The sequence below is a fragment of the Stylophora pistillata genome, chromosome 9, assembly GCF_964205215.1.
Source record: "Stylophora pistillata chromosome 9, jaStyPist1.2, whole genome shotgun sequence".
Taxonomy (NCBI): domain Eukaryota; kingdom Metazoa; phylum Cnidaria; class Anthozoa; order Scleractinia; family Pocilloporidae; genus Stylophora; species Stylophora pistillata.
The window spans coordinates 27755600-27776644 of NC_142527.1; the positions used below are offsets into that span (position 1 = coordinate 27755600).

The window sequence follows — 21045 nt, forward strand, 5'->3', positions numbered from 1 at the left end:
AAAGACACTTGGAAAGTCACATGGAATATCTTAGAATTATTTCATTCCAGAATTGACAAAGAGTAGTTCATGTATCAATTTTCGACTCGGTTAGTTTTCAAGTTTACGCTTTATGCGCCTTTTCAGCCAAAATTAGGGTCGGAAAGTAATAATTAACTCGCTAAGTTAATCATTAACTGTCATTTAACTGACAACTGATAAATGGCCTAAAATCTAACTGAGAACTTATAAATAGCCGAGATTTTAACTGACAACCGACATTTGTACTCCCCCATTCAGACCCTCGTGAATGGTGCTTTGTGCGTTCGCTCAACTGCAAGCAGAGGGTTTATTCGGAAGGTTAAAGGTACGTTTCTGCTTCCGGGGAGCGAAGACAAACGAATGGCTTCCGAATTCGTGCAACAAAAGGAGAAATCGTTTAGTTACGCACGAGGAAACTGTTACAAAAAATACAGAAGATGCAATAAAGTGTTTGCCTCTAACCCAAAGTAAAAGCAGGCAAACAACCTCCATATGCTACTTTTATTTTAATTTGATTCCACGCTAGTTTAAACTCAGTTTAAGTCGCATCGCAGAGTTGTCGAGCCACCAATGCGAGAGGTCTGAAATGTACATATCTAAAAGAAAAAAACCGAAAAACTGAAAATTAAAGTGCGTCTAGCACAAACACATTTTATGCCTTTCTTAACATTTCCATAATTTCCTGATTCAAAATTAATAATTATAATAATAAAACATACCTACACAGTTGGACAAAGAAACTATATTAGTTGTTTCTGCCCTTTGTCTTAAACGTCTGTGAACTTGAAAGCGTCATTATGTCGAATTGAAATTTCGTTCCTTATTTCCAAAAACAGAGCGCCTGGTTATTTGGAGCAACAATGCTAATTTTTGTACCCAAAATGAGGATGATATTGAAAAGACAACTATTTAGTGGAAAATTAACAGTGACTGTCTTAGCAGAGCCCTCGTAACGAATTTCTCAGGGGCAGCTGGTGAAAATTACAATTATCTTCACGATAGATTTGTGCACGTTTCTTACAGGCAAATAGTCTTCATTTTCCCAGTTTATTCCATATGTTGACATACCTGTAAGTTAAGAAAATAACGATGGAATCATGCATATCAGGGTTTGCAACATAGCTGTAGAAAGGCTGGCAGTGCTTCATGAAAATCCAAACGCTAAATATATGACTATCATTATATGGCTGTGTCCATGTCTCACAAGGACTAGGAACTACCGAATTCACGAATTTGATTGGCTGAAATCAATATTGAAAGCGGTCTAGATTTTCCCATCTAGACCGGCATCTAGACCGGTCTAGAAAAAAAAGGTACAAAGAATATAAAAAAACTGGCATGTAAGACACATCCATATAATAAACATCTTATTAACCGAGCTAGGTCGGTCTGTATGGGAGGATCTTGACCTCGGTCGCTGGTACAGACCTCACTGCGTTTGGTCTGTACTGGCGACCTCGGTCAAGATTCTCCCATACAGACCTTCCGCTCGGTTAATAAGAACTAATAACAATTTATAGAAACCCTCACACACGCATCCCGTTGGGTTTCTCACAAAATTTTATGTGGTACAGCCTAATTTTGTTTCAACCAAGAAAAGGTTAAATCGAAAAATACTAAGTCGGAAACAGAAAAGACAGAAACTATTCCTGTTGGCAGTATTTTCGATTAAGTTATTCAAACATCTGCAAACATGACCAATAAAATCCAATAAATTGGTTTGCGAGGAATTTGAAATTTTCAGCACTTTCTACTGTAACCAAGTTCTTTAATTTCCTTATATGGGGGGAAGGGCATGTATCTAGATGACGGTTTTTCAGGAAAATATTCCATTGGGGAGGTAAGAAATGCGTCAGGATCGTTGCATAGATCACCATTTTGAGTTAAGTTGCGAGAGGGAGAGGAAGAACACGGGTTGGCGCAAAAAAAAAAGGAATATATATCCTAACCGACACTACTATAAGTTCTTGTATTATTATTGTTATTATTATTATTATTATTATTATTATTATTACTATTATTACATAGCCTTCAAACCAGATTTCTGTTCAATATAATCAAAGTTATGGTTTCTAGATCGAATCTAGCGAGAAAATGAACAACTAGAAAATTATTCTGGATAAAGTTAGAACTCCTACGTCGCCAATATTCGTAGCGAATGTAAAATCAATCATATTGTTGTGATATGTTCCCGGGAAGGAGGGTGATGCGGTCATTCTTACAACCACGTGCATCTTCTTCTAAGGCGAGCCTGAAGCTACTAGCCCTCTAATTGGTGCGAGAGTCACTTTTTTTTCCAAGTTATCATTTATTCATAACAACAATAGTTAAACCAGTCTACCCATTTCATTTCTTACATGAGGTTATCTCATATCTCTCTTGGTTTCTTACCATGGAGGTGGAGTTGTTGGCTTCTTGACACAAACTAGACATTCACACACCAAGTCTCCTTTTGTTTTTGTTTCCTTTGCTGTGTTGTAATATTTTGGCGGACAGTACCTCGAACCACACACGTCGAGGTCACAGTCTGTAAGTCACACACAAAGTACTATTTAATTTGGTGATTATAGAATACAGAAATATGCAACCCTTTCCCAGTTCATCTATGATTTGGTTTTATCGCATAAACTGAGGTATTTTACAAAGATTTTCAGTCCTGATAAAAGCTGTTGTTGTACACTTCTAAAATTACGATAAATTTTTTACGTGTGTCTGATATCGCCAATCAGCTGCCGCCACGCCACTCGCCTTTTGCCCCAATCTTTCGAGAGTGTCATCAATTTAAATCCAAAGTCGTTGGTCGAACTTTGTCGTCAGTAAAGGCTTACGGTGTTTATACAATAAACAATACAATACATGTTTGGTTGTAGGTAGTTAATTTCTCTTCTGGAGAACTACAAAAATAAAAATTCATAGACATAGTACTATAACAACAGTCTCATTTGTGATCGCTGATTTATGTAGTTTGAGAGTTAGGTAATGAATAAGTTTTATTGATTGGCAAAAAACCTTACCTAATTCTGCAACAATCCTTGTTATACAGCAAAGGAACGTGATGAGAATAACGAACACCATGTTCTCTTTTCACAATAATTCGTCAACCTAAGCTAAGGAGAAAGAGAGAGAGAAGGTTCAAAAGTAAATAAAATTAAAAATTAAAAAATGTAACTAGGACTTGAGCGCGACGAAGAGACAAATTATGTAATCGTGAAGGATTTTGAAACAATGCTCGAACCCAACTTTTGGGCTGAGCACATTGATCCGGCTTTTGGTGACTTTGGTTATACTGATGCGAGTAGATACTTGTGCATGTTAAACGACTAGCGTTTCCAACCTTTACTATGAAGGGCTAAATATTTTGAAAGCTGATGACCAGTCTTGATCGCTGAGAGCAACCAGTTTGGGCATACTTGTGTTTTTTCAGTATTTGATTGTATAACTGTTGGCTGTTGACCCCTTTGAGTGTCTCGAATATCAACTTGCTTATCGATTGTTCACTTGGTCACCTGCTCGTCTTACCTTGCTTGCCTGCTTTCTGATTTAAAGCTTAAAGACAAATAATAGCGTGGTTTACAAACGTCTAGAACTCTTAACAATAGACAATCAATATCCAGACAGCCTGAAATCAATGTTAAAAAAAGGGTGTTGGAATAGTAACCTTTTGAAAAATGCTACAGTACATCCAGTCGTCTAATTCTCTCTCTTAATCTTCTTAAAGTATTTGTATTTCAAAGTGCTCTTAATTTTTTCGCTCTCAGAAACTTCTTGTCCAGCCACAGCTGCCATAGATTATTAAAGGAAAAATTAGAAAAGTACACCATTAAGACTTTGGTATGTAGAAATTCAGAATAATTCATCGCTTGATTTGAAAAACATTACTGAAAATATACAGTAAGAAGAGTGCAGTAGCTTACATCAATCACCTGGGCTACTTTCGGGTTCAAGGTTGTTGAAACAGTTAAAGCAGGTTTTCCGTAAAATAATAGGGCTTGTTAAGATGCACGTCTATCTTCATTGTATGTAACGATAATACAAATCAACTTGAATACACGTACTAATAAGCTTAATGATATAGTTGCACAGATGTTTTGCCCATTTTTCTTGACTGTCTGATACATTATTTTTCTTGAATACGCAAAAAACAAGCTAGCATTATTTATGTTTTCCATCGATGTTTAGCAATATCCTTCATTTCATAACTCAATAGCAGTTTACGACACACTAGTTAATAGAGTTGATCAGCTCTATAGAGATATTATAATTTGCACATACTGATTTTTCCTTTCCGTGCAACCGAAGGAAACAAAATGGTTTCCCGCTTCGCTAAGGTAACGAAATAGGAAATTACATGCATTAACGCGGAGGCTGTTAAATAAATGTTAAAAAATAATATTAAAAGCAGAAACAATGGCAATTATAAACAGAAGTGGCAACAGAAAAGTGAGTTTGGTATGACAGAATTAAATGTTTATCTTGTTTAAAACTTTATATTAATCATTCTATCCTCTAGATCTAAGACTGCTGACCAAAGTTGACGTCAACATAAACTATCGAACACCATCTTGGTAAAGATGAACAACTCGTTTTTTACTGCATTGTTATAAGACGAGAAAGACTACCAATGGAAACACATAATATCCGAGCAGTGGCATAACAACATTCATAAGTTCTACTTTATCATCGGGAAAGCGATTGGAAAACGAAATGGATATTTTATAGTAATCATTCCTTTGCTGGGATGAGAATTACACAGCGAGATTTTCACCAGTTTAACTTATGAGCTTTGTTGAATATTCTCAGATACAAATAATGTCTTGCATTTGTTTGCTCCTTAACCAGACTGTGTGGTATAAACTTATAACCCATTCCACCAACACATGTTTAGTTAAACCAGGTTTAACTGGATAAAAATTCAGCAATAGAAACCTCAGTGAAAAAATAAATTTTACAAAGGGTTCCAGTACTCTCTGGTTTTTAAGGAGTTGGTTAGATTTTTAAGTCGACCAAAAACGGTTTAAGGAATCTCAATTTCAAACCATAACTAACAGAATAGCTTTAGGACGTGTTTTAGCTTTTTTGTGAATGGGGTATAAGACAATTCTCCGTTGTCTTTGAAATTAGTGGATAATCTTTACCTCCCCTTAAATTATTTTTATTAGAATTTAAAACATTGCAGCATACGTCTCATCGTATTCCACGCTTTTTGTTTATTTTCTTGTTTCTTTACCAATCACATAAATGTCAAAGCTTATGCCAAAATTTAAGCAGGCCTGGTTTCGTTCAGTGGCGCCTGTTTCGATTGGAAGTAGCATCGAATTGTTTATTGTAAACCTGCAAGTTAAAGGACGACTTCAAAACTCTTTAAACCACTCAAGGGGCCAACATTTAATGCCCAATCCTTGGATGAACTTTGTACATTGAGCGAAGAGGCAGAGAGAGAGAGAGAGAGAGAGAGAGAGAGAGAGAGAGAGAGAGAGGGAGAGAGAGAGAGAAAGAGAGAGAGAGAGAGAGAGAGAGAGAGAGAGAGAGAGAGAGAGAGAGTAGTAGGGCATACATGTAGTAGTAACCTACACTGTCAACCATCAGTTTACTGTTGGAATAACCATTCATATCACCGAAATTGTTTACCTGGTGGAATATCTTTGAAAATGTTTCCTCTGTTTTCTGTAAACCAACGGTTTGGAGCTTCTGGATGTAAGTACAGCTTGTTTTTAACGGCCACGGCAGCGCAATAAATACAAGTTTACCAATTTTATAATCCCCCGCAGATGTTCTCTGCTGGCGAGTTTTTCTCTTGTTCGAGACAGTGCTTTCATTATTTTGACGCAAACATCCTCTATTTGTTTCTCTCCCATACAAAAATGAACATTTTTACGCATTAAAGGTGGAAAAGTTTTGTCCTTTTTTTGCCCTCTCTGTCGATAATCTGATTTTTTAATCCCTACTTTAGAATGTTTACTTGTAAAAAGCAAGTCGAAACTCTAATATGCGAGTTTAAAGCGCTAACTATAACTTTTAATTGGGAATTGATTGTGAAAGAGATTTTCCTCAGTGTAATCTGCTGTAACTTTCTCCTAACTAAAAATTGTCACATTTCGTGATCAGGTTTGGACAAACTCATAAAGAGCGCAGCAACTGCTTCCTAACTCAAGCTACGACGAGGAAGGAAACCAGCTGGAAACTGGTATCAGTTTTTATTAAAACTTTTCGCCCCCGTTGTAGGTAACAGATCAAATTTAAACTTTTGTTATTATCAGTGACCTCACGTAGCTATCTTATAATTGGTGTGTAAGTGCATTTTGAATATCGCCAGCTCTCCAAATTACTGACATGATAAATATCCATGAGCGATTTTGTTTCTAGCGATCTTCGAGAAAAAAAAAATTTCTGATGCTGGTGTAAATAATCTGGTTTTCCTATCCTTCCCTGTTGAAATGCCAACTTTTCTGCCAATTTTTTTTATTTTCGGACCTGTCTTCATCGGATTAGCTTGAATATTATGATTGAAACAAACATCTTTCGGTTCATTCCCCCTTAACAAAGCGATTCTCGTGAAAAAGACGGCAAAAGTAATAATTATCAAGCTTTTGAAAACAGTGGTAAAACAGCCGCTAAACAAAAACCAGAAAAAAAAATTTAGAAAAAATTGCACGATGCACAAGCTTACAAGTGTCACGACACTTCTCATGTGAGACTGCCGAAAGTAACGTTATGTTAGATATGTGCTGATATCTCAATAGGTTTTGCTGGTCTAACTTTTCTTCTCCGGCCTTACAGATACACACTATCACCTGCTCCACTCATTTTTACTCTATTTGCAGGAACACGTCTCTTTATACAAAGAGAATTTTAAGAACCATGGCAATCATAAGGTCTTGTATATGAAAAAAGAAATTGTAAGTCAACTTAACTGAAACAATTAACAAAGAATAATTCTGAACGGTCCATGGTAGAGATTAGACTTTATTCTCTACTTATATTACCTTCAAATATCACTACAGAAATATCAACAACAAAAGAAAATTAGTGAAAAAAAAAGGATGGCTTTGTCTATAAGACATAAGGTTGTGCTTTGTGTTTTATTAGGGACTTTAAGCAGTCAGGACTGCAACGGCACGGAAGACGTCGATTAAAAAATGAGATTCTACTTTTAGTTAGAATTTCGAAAATGGATGGATGTGGTTACCGTCTCACGGGGCGGCAGATCTCAAACTCGACATAACGCATAAAAGTAGCGTTGAGTTCCAAATGTAAATTAAAATAATTTGCCGCCGCGGTCTCGCTTCGCAGACGACGCAAATTTTGGTGATTTCACGTTGTTGTTTTGCAAAGGACGGCTAAGAAATGTACAAAGTTTTAAAACGCACGTGCTGGGCTATTGTTCTACCAATTAGATCTATTGTTTTTCCACGTTCTCGTTGCTGTAGCCGTCGTGGTTTGCTTAAAGTCCCTATTGACTGGGGCAATGTCTATTTTAACTGTCCTTCAGCTGATGTATGCTGGATTAGTGACACTTCTTGAAGAATTGAAGGCTTTTTATTCAAAGTAAGGACTTTCGCCTTCCTCATAGAATTCTGGTTCAAAAAACCCATCCCCGTCTATTCCGTAACTGAAATAGAGAAAATAAGAAGGGTGTTATTTTTAAATAAATCATAAGGAGACGCGGTAGACTCCGGATCGAGGTCCAGGGTCGAGACCCAGCTGGTCAATGTGTTGTGTTCTTTGGAGAAACACTGTACTCTCAAAGTACCCAACTCGATCCGCCCAGGAGTAGAAATGGGTACCGGTAAATTGTGAGGGAAGCCTGATGAAATATTGGGTAGGGGGGGGTAGCCTTGCGACGGACTAGCATCTCATCCAGGATGGTGTAATGATGATCCTCGTAGCTTCATGCTAGGGAAACTTGGATAAGCTCAGGCTGGGTGGGACTCTTGATTACAGACTTTCCCTTTTTTTAAAACGCACTATTCAGTGGATGTACATAGGATACGAATTGGAGGAAACAAACTGAGCTCAACAACAAAGCAATGATATACTAAATGGATTTAGCACTTACTCTATAAAGTGAGACACGGAAAACCTCTCGGGTGGACATTCGTATTTGGGGCATTTGCATTCAGGGATTGATGTCTCCTCAAGTTTCATGACAGGTTCCTGTCCATCAGAACACGTGATCTGGTCGTAGTACCTCTCACAAAGAGGTTCACACATGAAGAAGGAGTAACCTTCATTAACCACGCATTTACATTTGTACTGGCAATCCTGAAGGGCAAGTGACTCTCCCGGGTAGACTGGTTTAGCCGCATGCATGCAGAAACCTATAGCAATAAGGTTGACGTAACTTGTGGGAATATTAACGTTAACATTTCTCACGCGAGATATAAGTAGCCTAGACAGATCATTTTTGAAGTTATGTGTCGATGAAAGCTTCAAAAAAGGTGAAATCTAATTTTTATTTAAGGAAAGCATCTAAGGAGCGAAATCACCATGATGGATGCTTCTTGAGGGACATTTATTGTCATGAATGACGTGAGCTATACATTGCGCGGTAGCGAAATTTTTTAACCTTCACCTTGCTTAGTAGCTCTGTTAAAGATGGTTTCTTACCATGGCGAACTCTTATACCGACGATTGAAAAACTTAGACCATAAAATCAAACCCTCTGGTAAAAGATGCATATGCAAAGCTCATCTACATTGATGGGCCTTAACAGATTATATAATACTTCGCTCAATTGCGTCATAAAAGTTAATATGAAGAAAAGTCACTGTAGGATAAAAAGATTTAGCACGGAATAGGGCTTAGGGGGATTCACTTTTTTCGCTTTCATCAAGTTGAAAGTTGTCTCCAAGCAACAATCATCATTACCATAAGAGGAAGCAATAGTGGCTGCTGACGTCATGGAAATCATTGTTACAGAAGTAACCAATAGGATGCAAGCTGGCAACATTGAAAACATCGTTATCCTGTTTCGTCTGCAAATAAAGTAAAATCAAAGTTTTTGTAAATACTTTCGTACGCAAAAATACTTGACCAACCTTCATGCGTCGTTTTGTCAAAATGCAATTTATTAACTAAAATAAAATGAAATGGGAACTTTTATCCATAATTTGAGGGTGGTTTGATCTCCATTTCGTAGAGATACTATTAGGCGGTCTTTATTTAACGTTCTCTGATCCAATCCGTTTTTTTTTCCCTAACCTCTGTTAAGATAATAATACATTTCTTTGCGTGATTCCACAAACGAAAAGAAATTGTAACAATTGAAGTTATAAACAATGTTATTTTGGCCGTCGAATGAACAAAGTTCACATGGCATGCCGCAGGTGCGGTGAACAGTTTGCCTCCCACGAAGCACAAGGCCTGCAGAATTAATTTAAAAGGACAGTGGAAAAAAACTAAGGCAACCGGAATCGGAGATAATATGCGTCGGCGAAATTTGGCTCATATTTCAATGACAAAACTATTAACAGCAGCTTAGTACGATAAAACAAAAGCGATGCTAATGAAATCATGTTCCTTCAGGATAACATATAGACCAAAAATGGTATAATAAATGTAAAAGTTTGAGAAGACTAAAATTTATCTGAGTCTTTCCAACTATAGGAAGGTTTCCCAAAGGGCATAAAAGGAGGAGCGAATTAAAACAATGGTAGTCCGTTTTATAAGCATGAAATTTTCGAAGTGAAAAAACCAAAACATTAGCAAAAATGAAAAAAAAAATAACCCCAAACTCTAAGATATGAAATTATTAATGAAACAACCAACCTGAAAGATATTACTGGAATCTGAGATAATCCTAAGTTGAGAACCAGAATGAAAAAGTACTTGATCGTGAAATTGTCCAACGACGAACGCAGAGATAAGTTTTGTCTTCCCGCTGCGTTTTTAAGTCCGATAAATATTAGAGAAAGTGTTTTGTTCCATTCAGGTACTTGGCGTCAAATTTAAGAGCTTTTAAAATGTTGCGGAAATATGGCCATAAAAACTAAAGAGTTTGAGAGTTCGATAATGGCTGAGCCTTTTAAAGTTCTGAACTATACTTGATGTCGGGTTCAGGATTTTTAATTTTTTTCTTGTCATTTGCGATATATTCGTGGGTTTGGCTAATTGCGAATTAATGTGCAAAAAATGGGTTAAACTAAATGGGAAATATAGAAAAAGATGTCATTCTTTTGAGAAAAGTTAATTAGAATACAAAACTCTGTACAATAGCAGGATAATTACCAAGAAAGAAAGTGTCATGTTGAAACTTTTAACTTACCAACCAGAGAGAGACCAGAGAGCTTTTAGAATTGTGTCAGACTGCAACTAAATGAACTCTCAGTGCGACTTAAACAAGAAATTTATGCTTTAAAATAACTGACATGTTTTTGTGTATTTTTGTGCCATTAGTTATAGAAAATGAGCTTACTGACGCAAATTTATTGTTCTCAATATGCATACACAGAGTTTCCGATAAAAGAAACCCAGGTAGAAACGATAATGAAAAAGCAACTGCCGGACGTAAATTAACACGAACAATGAAAAGGCCAATAAAATGCAGCTATGCCCAAGGAGGTAATTAATTAACTACCTTTATTCTGTAAAGGTAGCTTTGAATCCTCTTATGTTTACGTAATCTAAGGATTTTCATCTATTTAACCCCTTTGCTTTCGGTATCCTTCCCCGTTTGAAAAAAGAAAAAAATTAAACATTCATTCAGAAAGGATGTTATTACCAAAATTACTATGCATATTCAAGTGTATCAGTCGACAGTACGTGCTTGTGTGTCTTTTTGTTTTTGAAAAATTTCTTAATATCTGCTGCCTAAATCACTACAAGATTGCAGTTTATCAATTTCTGGAAATGTCAACAGCTTGATAAAAAGGTAGTCAACAATGACGCATGGACTCAGCTCTTGACGTCGACGACAGACGCTGTCTTTGCACTTTTAAGACAATAACCGGCTATCTTTAGAGTCTTCTGAAATGCAGATATGTGCACGAAAAGAAAATTTTGGAATTTCTTTCAAATATGACCATATCCGATGAGAAAAAAACTAGAAAAATACTTAGAAAATACCTACAGCTACTTAAATTTCGTCCACTTACTTTTTGTTCAGAGGTTATCAGAATGAAACGAAATGAAAGAAACGAAAAATCATAATGAATTTATACAGGAAATATGTCGTCTGTTTTAATGAAGAATTTCAAGTTATTGACACGCCTCAGAGATTTGATTTTTACGACCTGGAGATCGGTAATCCTCTTTTTTTTTTTTTTTTCTACGGATGTCATTTATTATTATTATTATTATTATTATTATTATTATTATTATTATCATTATTATTATTTTAAAGATCAAAAGAAAAAAAGGAACAGACTCCCCGTGGCCTTCACTCTGAAGGCACGGGGAGTAACGACATTTTGTCTCGTGTGACGGGGCCGGATGATTTAAACAAATATTATGCTACAAAGTCAAACTGTCCAGGGGCTCGGTCACGTCTATCTCGTGCAGGGCTCTAGTTTACAAATAGAACCTTGACCTGCGTAGTGCCGCGCACAGAAACATTGGCTTCCTCGTGCCCGTAGTTCTGCTCCAACCTCACTCATCATCATCATCATCATCATCATAGTTTATTTAATAAAGCAGGTTGAGGGATAGGCAAGACATTACGTCCTGATGTGGACCTGCATCAATTAAACTATCAATTAATAAATACCTAATTAGTGAATAGACCGAAAATGGTATGTAAATAATGACAATTAAAAGAAATGAATATTAATAACAATACGGAGTAAATGTTAAAAGTATTTAAAGTCAACAGATTTGTAGGAAATGCTGCAGGAAGCTTTAGCAAAACTGACAGATTTCAGAATTCTCTTATTTTCCCTGAGTTTTCTCTTGAAGGAAGTTAAGTTTGAACAGTTCTTCATGTCTTCGGGAAGGAGGTTCCAGGATAGTGCAGGTCTGTGCTTAAACGAAGATCTTCCCATTTCTGTTCTTGGTCTATGAACCTTAACTTTTAGGGATTTTCTTAAGTCATAAGGAGTCTCGCATTTCACTATTAGTCATTTAGAGGCTCGATGCTATTTCCATGATAGATATTGTACGTAATAACTAAAAGTCTCCTGATGTAAAAAGAAACAATAGAGTTCCAGTGTGGAGCGTTCATGATGTCATCACTGTGGATGCTATGGGGTAGGTTGTAAATAATTCTAGTAGCTCTTAAATGAATTCGATCAATATCATCCGTCAAGGTTGAAGAACAAGACCCCCAGACTACAATGCCATACAAAACACTAGGGATAATAGTTTTATAATATATGTTTTCTAAGGTTGGTATCGGTAAAAACTTTATCCGATTCAGTACTGCGACTTTGTTGCTGAATGACTTACAAACGTTCTTTATGTGCTCTTGCCATAATAGCTTGCTGTCAATTGTCACCCCAAGACATTTAGATGATGATTTGTACTCAATAAAGCTATTACCAAAGGCCAAGCGTGGCAGGGGGCCAATAAAGTTCTGGCTAGAAATTATCAGGGCTTCAGATTTCGACTCCTGAAAGAGTCCGACCGGTTCATCTCGTAGTCCATCGTAAAGGTTATCCTTCATCATTTTTTTATATGGATTGGATGGTCCTGTAGACTCGATGTCTTGCGAGCTCATGTCAGAAGCATAATTCCCCTCCTGACTGAACTAATGAAGAGCCCATGACAGAAAACCTCAAAAACCTGTCTTTAATTTCACTTGAGATCTCAGTGGGTTGCATTATTGTCTTAAATAAACTAGCTTCATTGTCATTTAAAAGACTAGGAGTGTGCCCATGATCATTTATATACCCGCCGCCTATGCTATACGGCAGTTCAAGGTTTCTCTTTGTTAGTCTCTACGATCGATAAACTGTTAGGCTCTGTATTGCCTGAACTCTAATTGGCTAGTAAAATCTTAATAGATTAAAACAATTCTGCAGTAACTGAAATAATCCGGGCAAAGCAAACCTCGTCTCTGAAAGAAACCCAGCAAAAAGAAGTTAAGGCCAGGCCAACTAGCCAGCCAATACAACCGATGTTGTGTGTAGAAGAGCCAATCAGTTTAAAAGGCTGACGGATGCGGCTATAGATGGCGTCACCTCTGCGGCTGAAAAAAGAACGGATTTTGGCCAACTTAAGATGACCTCATACTTCTGCCGGCGTCCATTATCATCATAGTTTTAAATCTGTTACTGCTTGAACTGTGTTCCCGTTTGGTCCCGATCCAAGTAACTTTTCTCAATTAAGATCACGGCATATGTTCTGTTTGTGTAAGTAGCAATTAAATAATCTTACTGAAATTATACGAGGCATTTGAACTCGTTCAAATGTAGTGAAGCCTTATATGGTCGTAGAAACGAAAGGGGGATCTTAAGCAAACACGAACTACGTAATGTGATGCGAAAAGCGCGACAACAATTTTACTTACTTAGTTTTATCTCTTGATCAATGACGCATTAAAAAAAAACACCATATTGTTAATGATTGCTCTAATTTCAAACAGGCCTTCGTAGCCAACCTATATGCTGGCCTTGAAAATATTAATAGATCCGTCGGTTTGGCCAAGCTGCAATGGAATCAATGGAGAGGCTATTTTGGAACTCACACGTATGCACATCCACCACAAAACCACTAAGAAACATTATAACAAGATTGAAACAGAGCTTAAAAATATACTTTTAAACTTCTCGAAAGACATCTGGAATTTCAACCACAGCCTCCTAGATACATAACACGCCTTAAAATCCTTAAATAACCCTTCACTCTCTATATCTCCTCGACCCGATTTGACTGTTGTTTGATTTATGAACAATGAGAACAGCTAGAAGTGGGCTTTAAGATAAGACTGTAACGGAAGCTTATGGAATCTGGGAAATTGCTTATAATCACACGCCTTACGAGGCTCGTTTACAAAGCAGGAAAACCGCGTTTTGAATGAGAAACGTACCCCACTGCTAGGTAGTCCGGAGAGTTGATTGAAGTCGATTCGCGAAGGCAATTCAACGCAGCGCAGTTAAAATGGTGTTTAGGTGTGTAATCCTTTGTTTGGCCTTGGCCATATCTTTCTGCCAGACAGAATCAAAATATCTTCTTCATCCGAAGTTCAGAGGGACGTTTATGGAGAAAAATTTTGACGAAGCATCAGGTAAGGTCACTGATAGTTCTAAACAAATTTCGTTCCAGCCTTTATGTTTGTCTCGGCTGGTATGATTTCGATCGCGACGAAAAGAAACCGAAGCAAATTAACAGTCTTCTTTTTAAGACTTTTTTTAAGACACGACTATCAGTTTACCGAGGCATATAAATAGTAAATAAAAACAGCCTAGTTGTTTGTAGTTCCATAACTTGGGATTTGAGTTCCTTAGTTTCAAATCTCGACCTAACGAATAAAAGCTGGACTCATTACATTGTTTCCTTCGTTGGATTTAAAACACAGACGTAAAGCTTCATTCACAATTCATTACCTTCTCTTCGACCGACCTTATTCAACCTGGGTCAGTACTTGAGTAGAATTAAATTACATGTTTATTTATCTTTTGGGAAAAGTAAAGGCTAGAAATCAAAAAGCTTTGAGGCTGTCAGAGACATTGAAGTTCGTTCAAAAATTATATTTAAAAAAGAAACGAAAGAAACCGAATCTTTGTATTTTATCCACCGCCATTGTCGATATTCGATGTTTAAAAAAGAAAGGTCAGATTTCAAGCCTTGATTAGCCACACGAAGCTACTAGCCTTCATGGAAATCCCTATATTAAGCTGATAATCTCTTAAGCTTAAGTTATTAACAGCGAAAATAGGATTTGCGAAGTTATCTCGTTAATTCTAATTATCTTCTCGTAAACGAATCGTACGGAGGTCTGTTTACCGTGAATCTGGCATCGCAGAAAACGTACGGTTTAGGAGAAAGTATATTGTGAAAGGAAAGATGGAAACGCACAAACGAGAAGCAAACGCACCAACAAATAAAGAAGCAAAAGAAATAAAATGGAAGATTTGTTAAAAATCCACACGGCAGAAGACAATATTCATGTTAATCTGACAACATTAAGAAAGGAACTGACAAATGAGTTTCAGTAACATTCATCCGGGACAATAGAACATAACAGTGAGGATAGAATCCGGAGAAATCTAGAATCCGAAGAGATAACCACGGAGCGCGCCGTGTATCTCCACATAGCTAGACCAATGGGAAAACTTCGTGTTTTTAGCTTGATAATGCAGGAGTTCTGTCGTAAGAATTTGCGAAAGGAATGACATTAAGTATCCCTCTCCTTTTGGGAATTGGAAAACTTTAGTATAGGCGAAGTATATTACAGCGCATTTACTTCTGAATCACCAGTGCAGCTGATACAGAAAACCTGAGGTTATCTCTCTCAAAAGTCGGCTATTAAACCTCATAACCGGAAATATCTTTCATGTGGTGTGCTGAAAGGATAGATTAACAAATAAGGACTGAGAATGCGAGAGAAAATGAAATTTTTTGCACGTATAGCTTTATGTCATGGGTTATGGGAAATTTATATTTTGAAAGAGAGTTATGAGAGGGTAAGCTCTGTTACTGACGACAATGCATTTTGGAACTTGTGTCGCAAATATGATACCTCCTCGTCTGTCTGGTTGCACGACTAAGACGTAGTCCTGGACATTTACGCGACCAGTTACTTTTTTCCCTGCATGCCTTACGCTCCAACTGATGAGGGATGGAAGAAAAAAGAACACGAGTGCAAAAGAATAATTAACTGAAAACTGTCGGTTAGGACAAGATTATATCTCGTGGACTTGATTTTAAACATACTACGGAAAATTATCATTTTAGCACTAAATTACCCTTTAAAAAATGCGCGGCAAAAAAAAGTATGTGTTAAAGATAAGATAAAACTTGCTCAGTGTGGAAATAGTCCCTCTTTCGCGAAAGATTGAGCAGCCGGGGTGGGAAGCGGAGATATGGAACGAAAATCAAAGGGAGATGTCGTGGGTGAGAAACGAATCAGGGAGCTAAGAGAATAGCATCTGCGGAACGGTGTATCGCGTGGAAACGACCTTTGTATGTCTAAGTAGTGAGTTGAAGTTGGACGTACAAGATGGAAGGATTGGTGTTGCGGGGAGGGAGGGACACGCAGGGCGGGTAGATAATTGAAGCATGCGTAACCAGTTAACAAAGCTTGAGACATTTGACTGAGTTAGAACCACGCTTCGAGAGAAGTGGAAAGAGGAGAAGTAGATGAAGAAGAAAGGATGGAAAGGGAAAATCTTGGGTGTGGGACGAGAATGGCTAAAAAAAAATTCCCTACTTAATTATTTATCGTGTAAAATTCACTCGTGACCTAACTTTCTCTTCTAACCACAGGCCAGTGTCAGTATTTTGACCAACACTATAGTGAAGGACAAGTCATGGTTCCAGATGAAAAATGCAACTACCAGTGCACCTGTTATGTGTCTGAATACTTCGAAGGATTTTTGTGCGAGCCACTGTGTTTGACGTACATTGACTATGTTGAATGCATGCCAGGATATGAGAGAAAAAGCCGCAGAGTACCAGCGGGGCCTTCAGAGTTTGGGTGCAATTGCGAAGTGTTAGAGTGCGTTCCATCCTTCGATATTGAGTCATTGATCAACCTTTGAAAGTCACAAGCGATGTAATTCTTTGATACGTGAGAGCATTAGGTATTAATGAACCCTAAGTAATGACAAGAAAAAGTGTTCTTTTCCTCATTTAACGATTTGGAACTTTTTATGATCCGATAAAACACGACAATTTTGTAACGCTTTTAGATGTTCTTAGGGACCTCGAACTCCTCTATCTACTTTTCAGACGAATTTTAGATTGATCAGAGGACAAGTCAATAGACAATGTAGAACGACAGTGTAGGTTTTAACGCCTCTTTGAACTTTATTAAACATTTTAAAGTCATTTTTAGTTTCCTGTTTTCTAAAGTTGCATCTAGTTTGTCTCTTCAATCCACCCAGTTGTTCTACGTCACGTTGCTCTAAAAAAGAGTGAAGAAAAACAGCAATAGCAGCAACAAAGGTTAACTATCATTACAGATTTATCATTACAGTATATGACTTCCTGTCATCTTCTTCTCAAGAATAGATAGCCGGGACGGTCATCGGCACAATAAGTGCCAATACTTCCCTCCGTACTGAGAGGACAGCCACACCCAGTTTGGAAAAGGGGTACATACCTAGTGCATGGAGTTCAAAAGACAAAGTACAAACTGATAGTTGACCATATCTTAAGGGGGCTGGCCGTGGTTCTCACCCATTTCAGCACAGTTCTAGTAGAACTTGCAACGGAGCTAAGCACGATTCGGGGCACAATCAGCTTTGACAAACTGAAAGCTAATTATTAAGTTTTATTATCATTTTGTCTCAAAAAAAGCTTCAAGTTGTACCTTTAAGATGTTGACGTCGAACCCCTGGACTCGTCGTCTTCGGTTTTCTCGCCTGTAGAAAATGTATAATTACCACTTTATCCTCTCTTTTGACCTTACATCATTAATGGCTCTAGGGATAGATAATGGTCTAAAGAAAATTACCTGCGGTATCTTTTTTAGCGTCTCTTTGCCAAGGCCAAAGTCGATCATCTGTTTTGAAAAAAAGAAAACAAAGAAAACTGGAAGAAAGGCCATTTATCGGTAACCATGTGCGATTGTCAAAGTGAAGCTTTCAAAAAATAATATTACAGATACCTTTGATGTTATCGCATTATGGTATTATATAAATGATATTATCTCTCATGGTATGAGATACATGATTTTATCTCATTATAGCTCATTAAATGACAAAATGGGCCATAGCCGGTCATCTTGTCATATAACGAGAAACAAAGAGAACGTCAAAATTGCACAAACCAGTTCTAAACTACATTGTAAAACAAAAGATACATCATTATTGATACTGAGCACTCTGTTCTAGGCTAATTAAAGATGATGATCTTTAGAGGATTCACTGCTGCATCTTTTTTAGTGTCTCTTTGCCATGGCCAAACTCTCTCACCTATTTTGCAAGAAACAAAATGAGACCTCATCATGACAGCTGAGAAAATTTAACAAATAATCACGCGCTCAAGTATGTTAATGATGTGAAAACGTAACGAACCTCAGGAAAACAGCCATTAAAGTAACTCTTCAACCCTAGTATCAAAGATTTTCCACCAAAAACAACATCTGAAACCTGAACAAGTCCTAGTGCATACCTTTATTTCCGTCATTTGAATCTTGCCATGGCCAAACTCGCTTATCTGCTGTTTGTATAGCAACCGAAAGTAGGAGTGTCATTAAGAACATTAATATTAAGATAAAGTCACCATAAGCAACAACAGCAGCAACTATACTAATAACAGCAATGATAACCGCAACAACTTATGCAAAAGAGAATTGTAACTAGAACTTTACAACTATTCTCAACACGATTCTTCAAATGAAGGGATATAAACATCTAAACAACTTTATCCACAGTACCTTCTTCAACGTCCCTTTGCCATGGCCAAAGTCGATTGTCTGCTGGAAATTTGAAGGAAGACAGAGCTAAATCCGCATGTATTTGGCAAATAACTGCATTTAAGTGTCAAAGTACAGCTTCCAACAATAATATTCTCACGTACCTTCTTTGCTATCCCTATTCCATGGCCAAAATCGATCATCTGTTGTAGGACAAAACAAAAGTGACTGGGAAACATTTCAAAGCTAAAACAGTATTTAACAAATAAATATTCAATGGTATGTTTTCCAGTGTCCCTTTTCCAGGGCCAAATTCGATCGTCTGTTTTAAGACAAAACAAAGAAAAAAGAAAAAAAAAGAAAGAAAAGAAAAGGACAAAGCTAAAACACAATTTAACGATAGCAATGCAGATTTTGTTGAAATGAGGCTTTCAAAATAAATATATTCTCGGATACCTTCTTTCTCTTTGGCATCGCTTTGCCATGGCCATAGCCGCTCATCTAGTCATATAATAAGAAACAAAGAAAACACTAAAATAACACAATTTGGTATTGAACCACACTAAAAGATATATCGCTATTGGTGCTGAACTCTCCGTTGTAGACTAATTGATAACAAATACACATACTCAGTAGTTTTATGTCAGCTTAATGATGTGTCAGGGTAGAATACGCCTGGCACTGAACACAAAAGGCACTCACAGCTACCGGAACTGGTACAGGCTAAGTCGCATTCACATTATGACAAGCTTCCCTGAAAACGTTTTCCTCGGCGGAGGATTCCCAGTAATAAGATTGATTTGAATCATTTATATGTCACCCTCGTCATTGCTCCAAGGCCCTGATCTCTTACCTTGATGTTTTTTTGGATGGTTCCTCAATGGACCTGTTATCAAAACAAGATAACTATTTCAGTACCACTCCTATCCTGTTTATTGCATCCGCTAACAAGGTGGCAAAATGAGCGCGTATTTTCGCTCCAGGTGAGCATCTTTCAAACATGGGGAAAAAAATATTTCCACCGTTATATTTCCTCTGCGCCATTATTTGAAATTCCAACTGATGTCTCTAACTGCCACCACTAAGAAAGTCAGTGGAAGCTTCCTCCATAAATTTTATGCTGATGAAAATCAGCATAAAATTTATTCATGCAGTTGAGGGTAACAAGGACAATAACTTACCCCAACGAGGATTTGGTGACCTTTTTTCCAAAGATCCTGTGGTAAAAATGTTGAACTTGGATTATCATGCTTAAAGCATTTTTGTAATGAAATATGCTGACAGACCAGATAAGTATATTTTCTGCTCATCCCTGGACTCACCGAGAACCACTGAAAACGCCAAAAGAACGCATGACATCACCAAAAGCAACTCAAGTCTCATATTTGCTTTCGTCGCGTTTTCGATGTCTCTGAAGAGTAAGGATTCACGTTTCAACGTTTTATGTTTAAAACAATGAGCGACCTGCACAACATTTTAAGTAGAGTAATGATCCTCACAGGTGAGTTGCAATTTAAGGAAAGAAGCCTGAAAAAAGAAAAAAATCCTGGCCTCGACGGGATTTGTACCTCTGCATCTGAGATAAATTTACATGGGGAAGATGAATCTAATTTTTAAGGATGGTGCAAACTGACAGAATGTGTAACTGGTACCTGTCATCTGAAAGAGGAACCGTTTACTTTTTTGTGCGAGGTCGCAGACAGACTGTGAGGACAATCGAAACAATAAACTCATAGAGATAAGAACAATGAGAGCTTTTTTCTTGAATGAGCAGAAAGGGGCTTATTTTACCGACTAAACTGATGAAACAATTGTTTCTTTAATATCAGATTCCGGAGAAAAGGCATCTCATGTAAGGCGTACATGAGAGGAGTTACGAAGCTTGATCATGCACTAAAGGCAATTTTTTAAGCATACGAGTAGGTTTTCAGGACTCCGAACAAGTTTCCATTCTCGATGATATCCAGTTAAGAGTGTCCGACATAAATATTCCAAATAAAAATATGCTTAGAATAGATTTTAAAAATACTTACCGGTTGAAATAACAAATTCTGAGAGTTCCACTTTCAGAGCCGATCTACACAAGACTCGAAGTGAAACTGAATTTGTCCACACCTGCCTTTAACGTGCGTATTTGACCTCGCTTCTTACCTAAATTAGTAGCTCAAATATTGACTTTCTTGCCCAGTTTTTTGGTCAAAAATAGTGGAAGTGTTTGTTTGGGAGGGAAATGGGAAATTTTAACCTTTATGATTAAAATGCTTTTTAACGAACACCATCACCTTGTTTAACACAGGTTTCGCACTGGAAATAAGTATCTAACCAAACTAAAAATACCTGGGAACGAAGCGACTCATTTCAGGGTTTAGAAAACACTCTTAATAGAATTAATAACTTAAATGTGCTTAATGAATGTTTGACATTTTTTTTCCTTTTTTCGGAAACGCGAGAGGGAAGACAGTTGCTTGGTTTTAAACAAATATTTTTTTAACACAAAAAGATTAGATATTGTCTACTGACTAACATGTGGCGTTAAACAGAAATGGAACTCGGCAAACGTATACTTA

General features: G+C 37.2%; 3 protein-coding genes and 1 long non-coding RNA gene across 19 annotated transcripts; 1 reads left to right on the top strand and 3 right to left on the bottom strand.

The window, feature by feature from the left end:
• Window positions 1-507: 507 nt before the first annotated feature.
• On the bottom strand, window positions 508-5791 carry LOC111322476 (uncharacterized). Of its 3 annotated transcripts, XR_015991866.1 has the most exons (6): window positions 5650-5702; window positions 3541-3640; window positions 3036-3128; window positions 2413-2548; window positions 1043-1089; window positions 508-617 (listed from the first exon to the last, which is right to left on the bottom strand). It is a non-coding gene; the product is annotated as an uncharacterized LOC111322476 (long non-coding RNA). The 3 variants fall into 3 exon arrangements; XR_015991865.1 differs by lacking the exon at window positions 3541-3640 and having other exon boundaries at window positions 5650-5791; XR_015991867.1 differs by lacking the exon at window positions 3541-3640 and having other exon boundaries at window positions 3036-3123; window positions 5650-5748.
• Window positions 5792-6966: 1175 nt separating this feature from the next.
• On the bottom strand, window positions 6967-10439 carry LOC111322443 (uncharacterized). 2 transcript variants are annotated; one of them, XM_088733805.1, is made up of 4 exons: window positions 10286-10439; window positions 8890-8996; window positions 8078-8339; window positions 6967-7630 (listed from the first exon to the last, which is right to left on the bottom strand). In XM_088733805.1, exons 2-4 carry the CDS (start codon window positions 8978-8980, stop codon window positions 7558-7560), a joined length of 426 nt encoding a protein of 141 aa, XP_088589931.1. In that variant the 5' UTR covers window positions 8981-8996; window positions 10286-10439; the 3' UTR covers window positions 6967-7557. The 2 variants fall into 2 exon arrangements, with proteins under 2 accessions (XP_088589931.1, XP_088589932.1); XM_088733806.1 differs by lacking the exon at window positions 10286-10439 and adding an exon at window positions 9790-10054.
• A 3378-nt stretch (window positions 10440-13817) lies between these two features.
• LOC111322388 (uncharacterized) lies at window positions 13818-16947 on the top strand. The gene is made up of 2 exons (XM_022925465.2): window positions 13818-14182; window positions 16384-16947. Exons 1-2 carry the CDS (start codon window positions 14056-14058, stop codon window positions 16656-16658), a joined length of 402 nt encoding a protein of 133 aa, XP_022781200.1. The 5' UTR covers window positions 13818-14055; the 3' UTR covers window positions 16659-16947.
• LOC111322387 (uncharacterized) lies at window positions 16903-20667 on the bottom strand. 13 transcript variants are annotated; one of them, XM_022925464.2, is made up of 11 exons: window positions 20512-20666; window positions 19801-19889; window positions 19660-19695; window positions 19332-19364; window positions 18935-18979; window positions 18643-18681; window positions 18500-18538; window positions 18235-18279; window positions 17576-17623; window positions 17432-17483; window positions 16903-17023 (listed from the first exon to the last, which is right to left on the bottom strand). In XM_022925464.2, exons 2-10 carry the CDS (start codon window positions 19859-19861, stop codon window positions 17434-17436), a joined length of 396 nt encoding a protein of 131 aa, XP_022781199.2. In that variant the 5' UTR covers window positions 19862-19889; window positions 20512-20666; the 3' UTR covers window positions 16903-17023; window positions 17432-17433. The 13 variants fall into 13 exon arrangements, with proteins under 13 accessions (XP_022781199.2, XP_022781197.2, XP_022781198.2 ...); XM_022925462.2 differs by having other exon boundaries at window positions 18235-18282; XM_022925463.2 differs by having other exon boundaries at window positions 18500-18541.
• Between the last annotated feature and the right edge of the window lie 378 nt (window positions 20668-21045).

Bases quoted from the DNA above. Each gene is read 5' to 3' on its own strand.
- LOC111322443 (XM_088733805.1), bottom strand. From the start codon at position 8,980: ATGTTTTCAATGTTGCCAGCTTGCATCCTATTGGTTACTTCTGTAACA. The intron at 8,340-8,889 runs GTAATGATGATT...TTATTGCTATAG, and splicing joins CACTATTGCTTCCTCTTATG to GTTTCTGCATGCATGCGGCT. The intron at 7,631-8,077 runs GTAAGTGCTAAA...TCTCTATTTCAG, and splicing joins TCCGTGTCTCACTTTATAGA to TTACGGAATAGACGGGGATG.
- LOC111322387 (XM_088733792.1), bottom strand. From the start codon at position 19,861: ATGAGACTTGAGTTGCTTTTGGTGATGTCATGCGTTCTTTTGGCGTTT. The intron at 19,365-19,659 runs GTAAGTTATTGT...TTTTGATAACAG, and splicing joins GTCACCAAATCCTCGTTGGG to GTCCATTGAGGAACCATCCA. The intron at 18,283-18,499 runs GTACTGTGGATA...CTATACAAACAG, and splicing joins GCAAAGGGACGTTGAAGAAG to CAGATAAGCGAGTTTGGCCA.
- LOC111322388 (XM_022925465.2), top strand. From the start codon at position 14,056: ATGGTGTTTAGGTGTGTAATCCTTTGTTTGGCCTTGGCCATATCTTTC. The intron at 14,183-16,383 runs GTAAGGTCACTG...TTCTAACCACAG, and splicing joins AAATTTTGACGAAGCATCAG to GCCAGTGTCAGTATTTTGAC.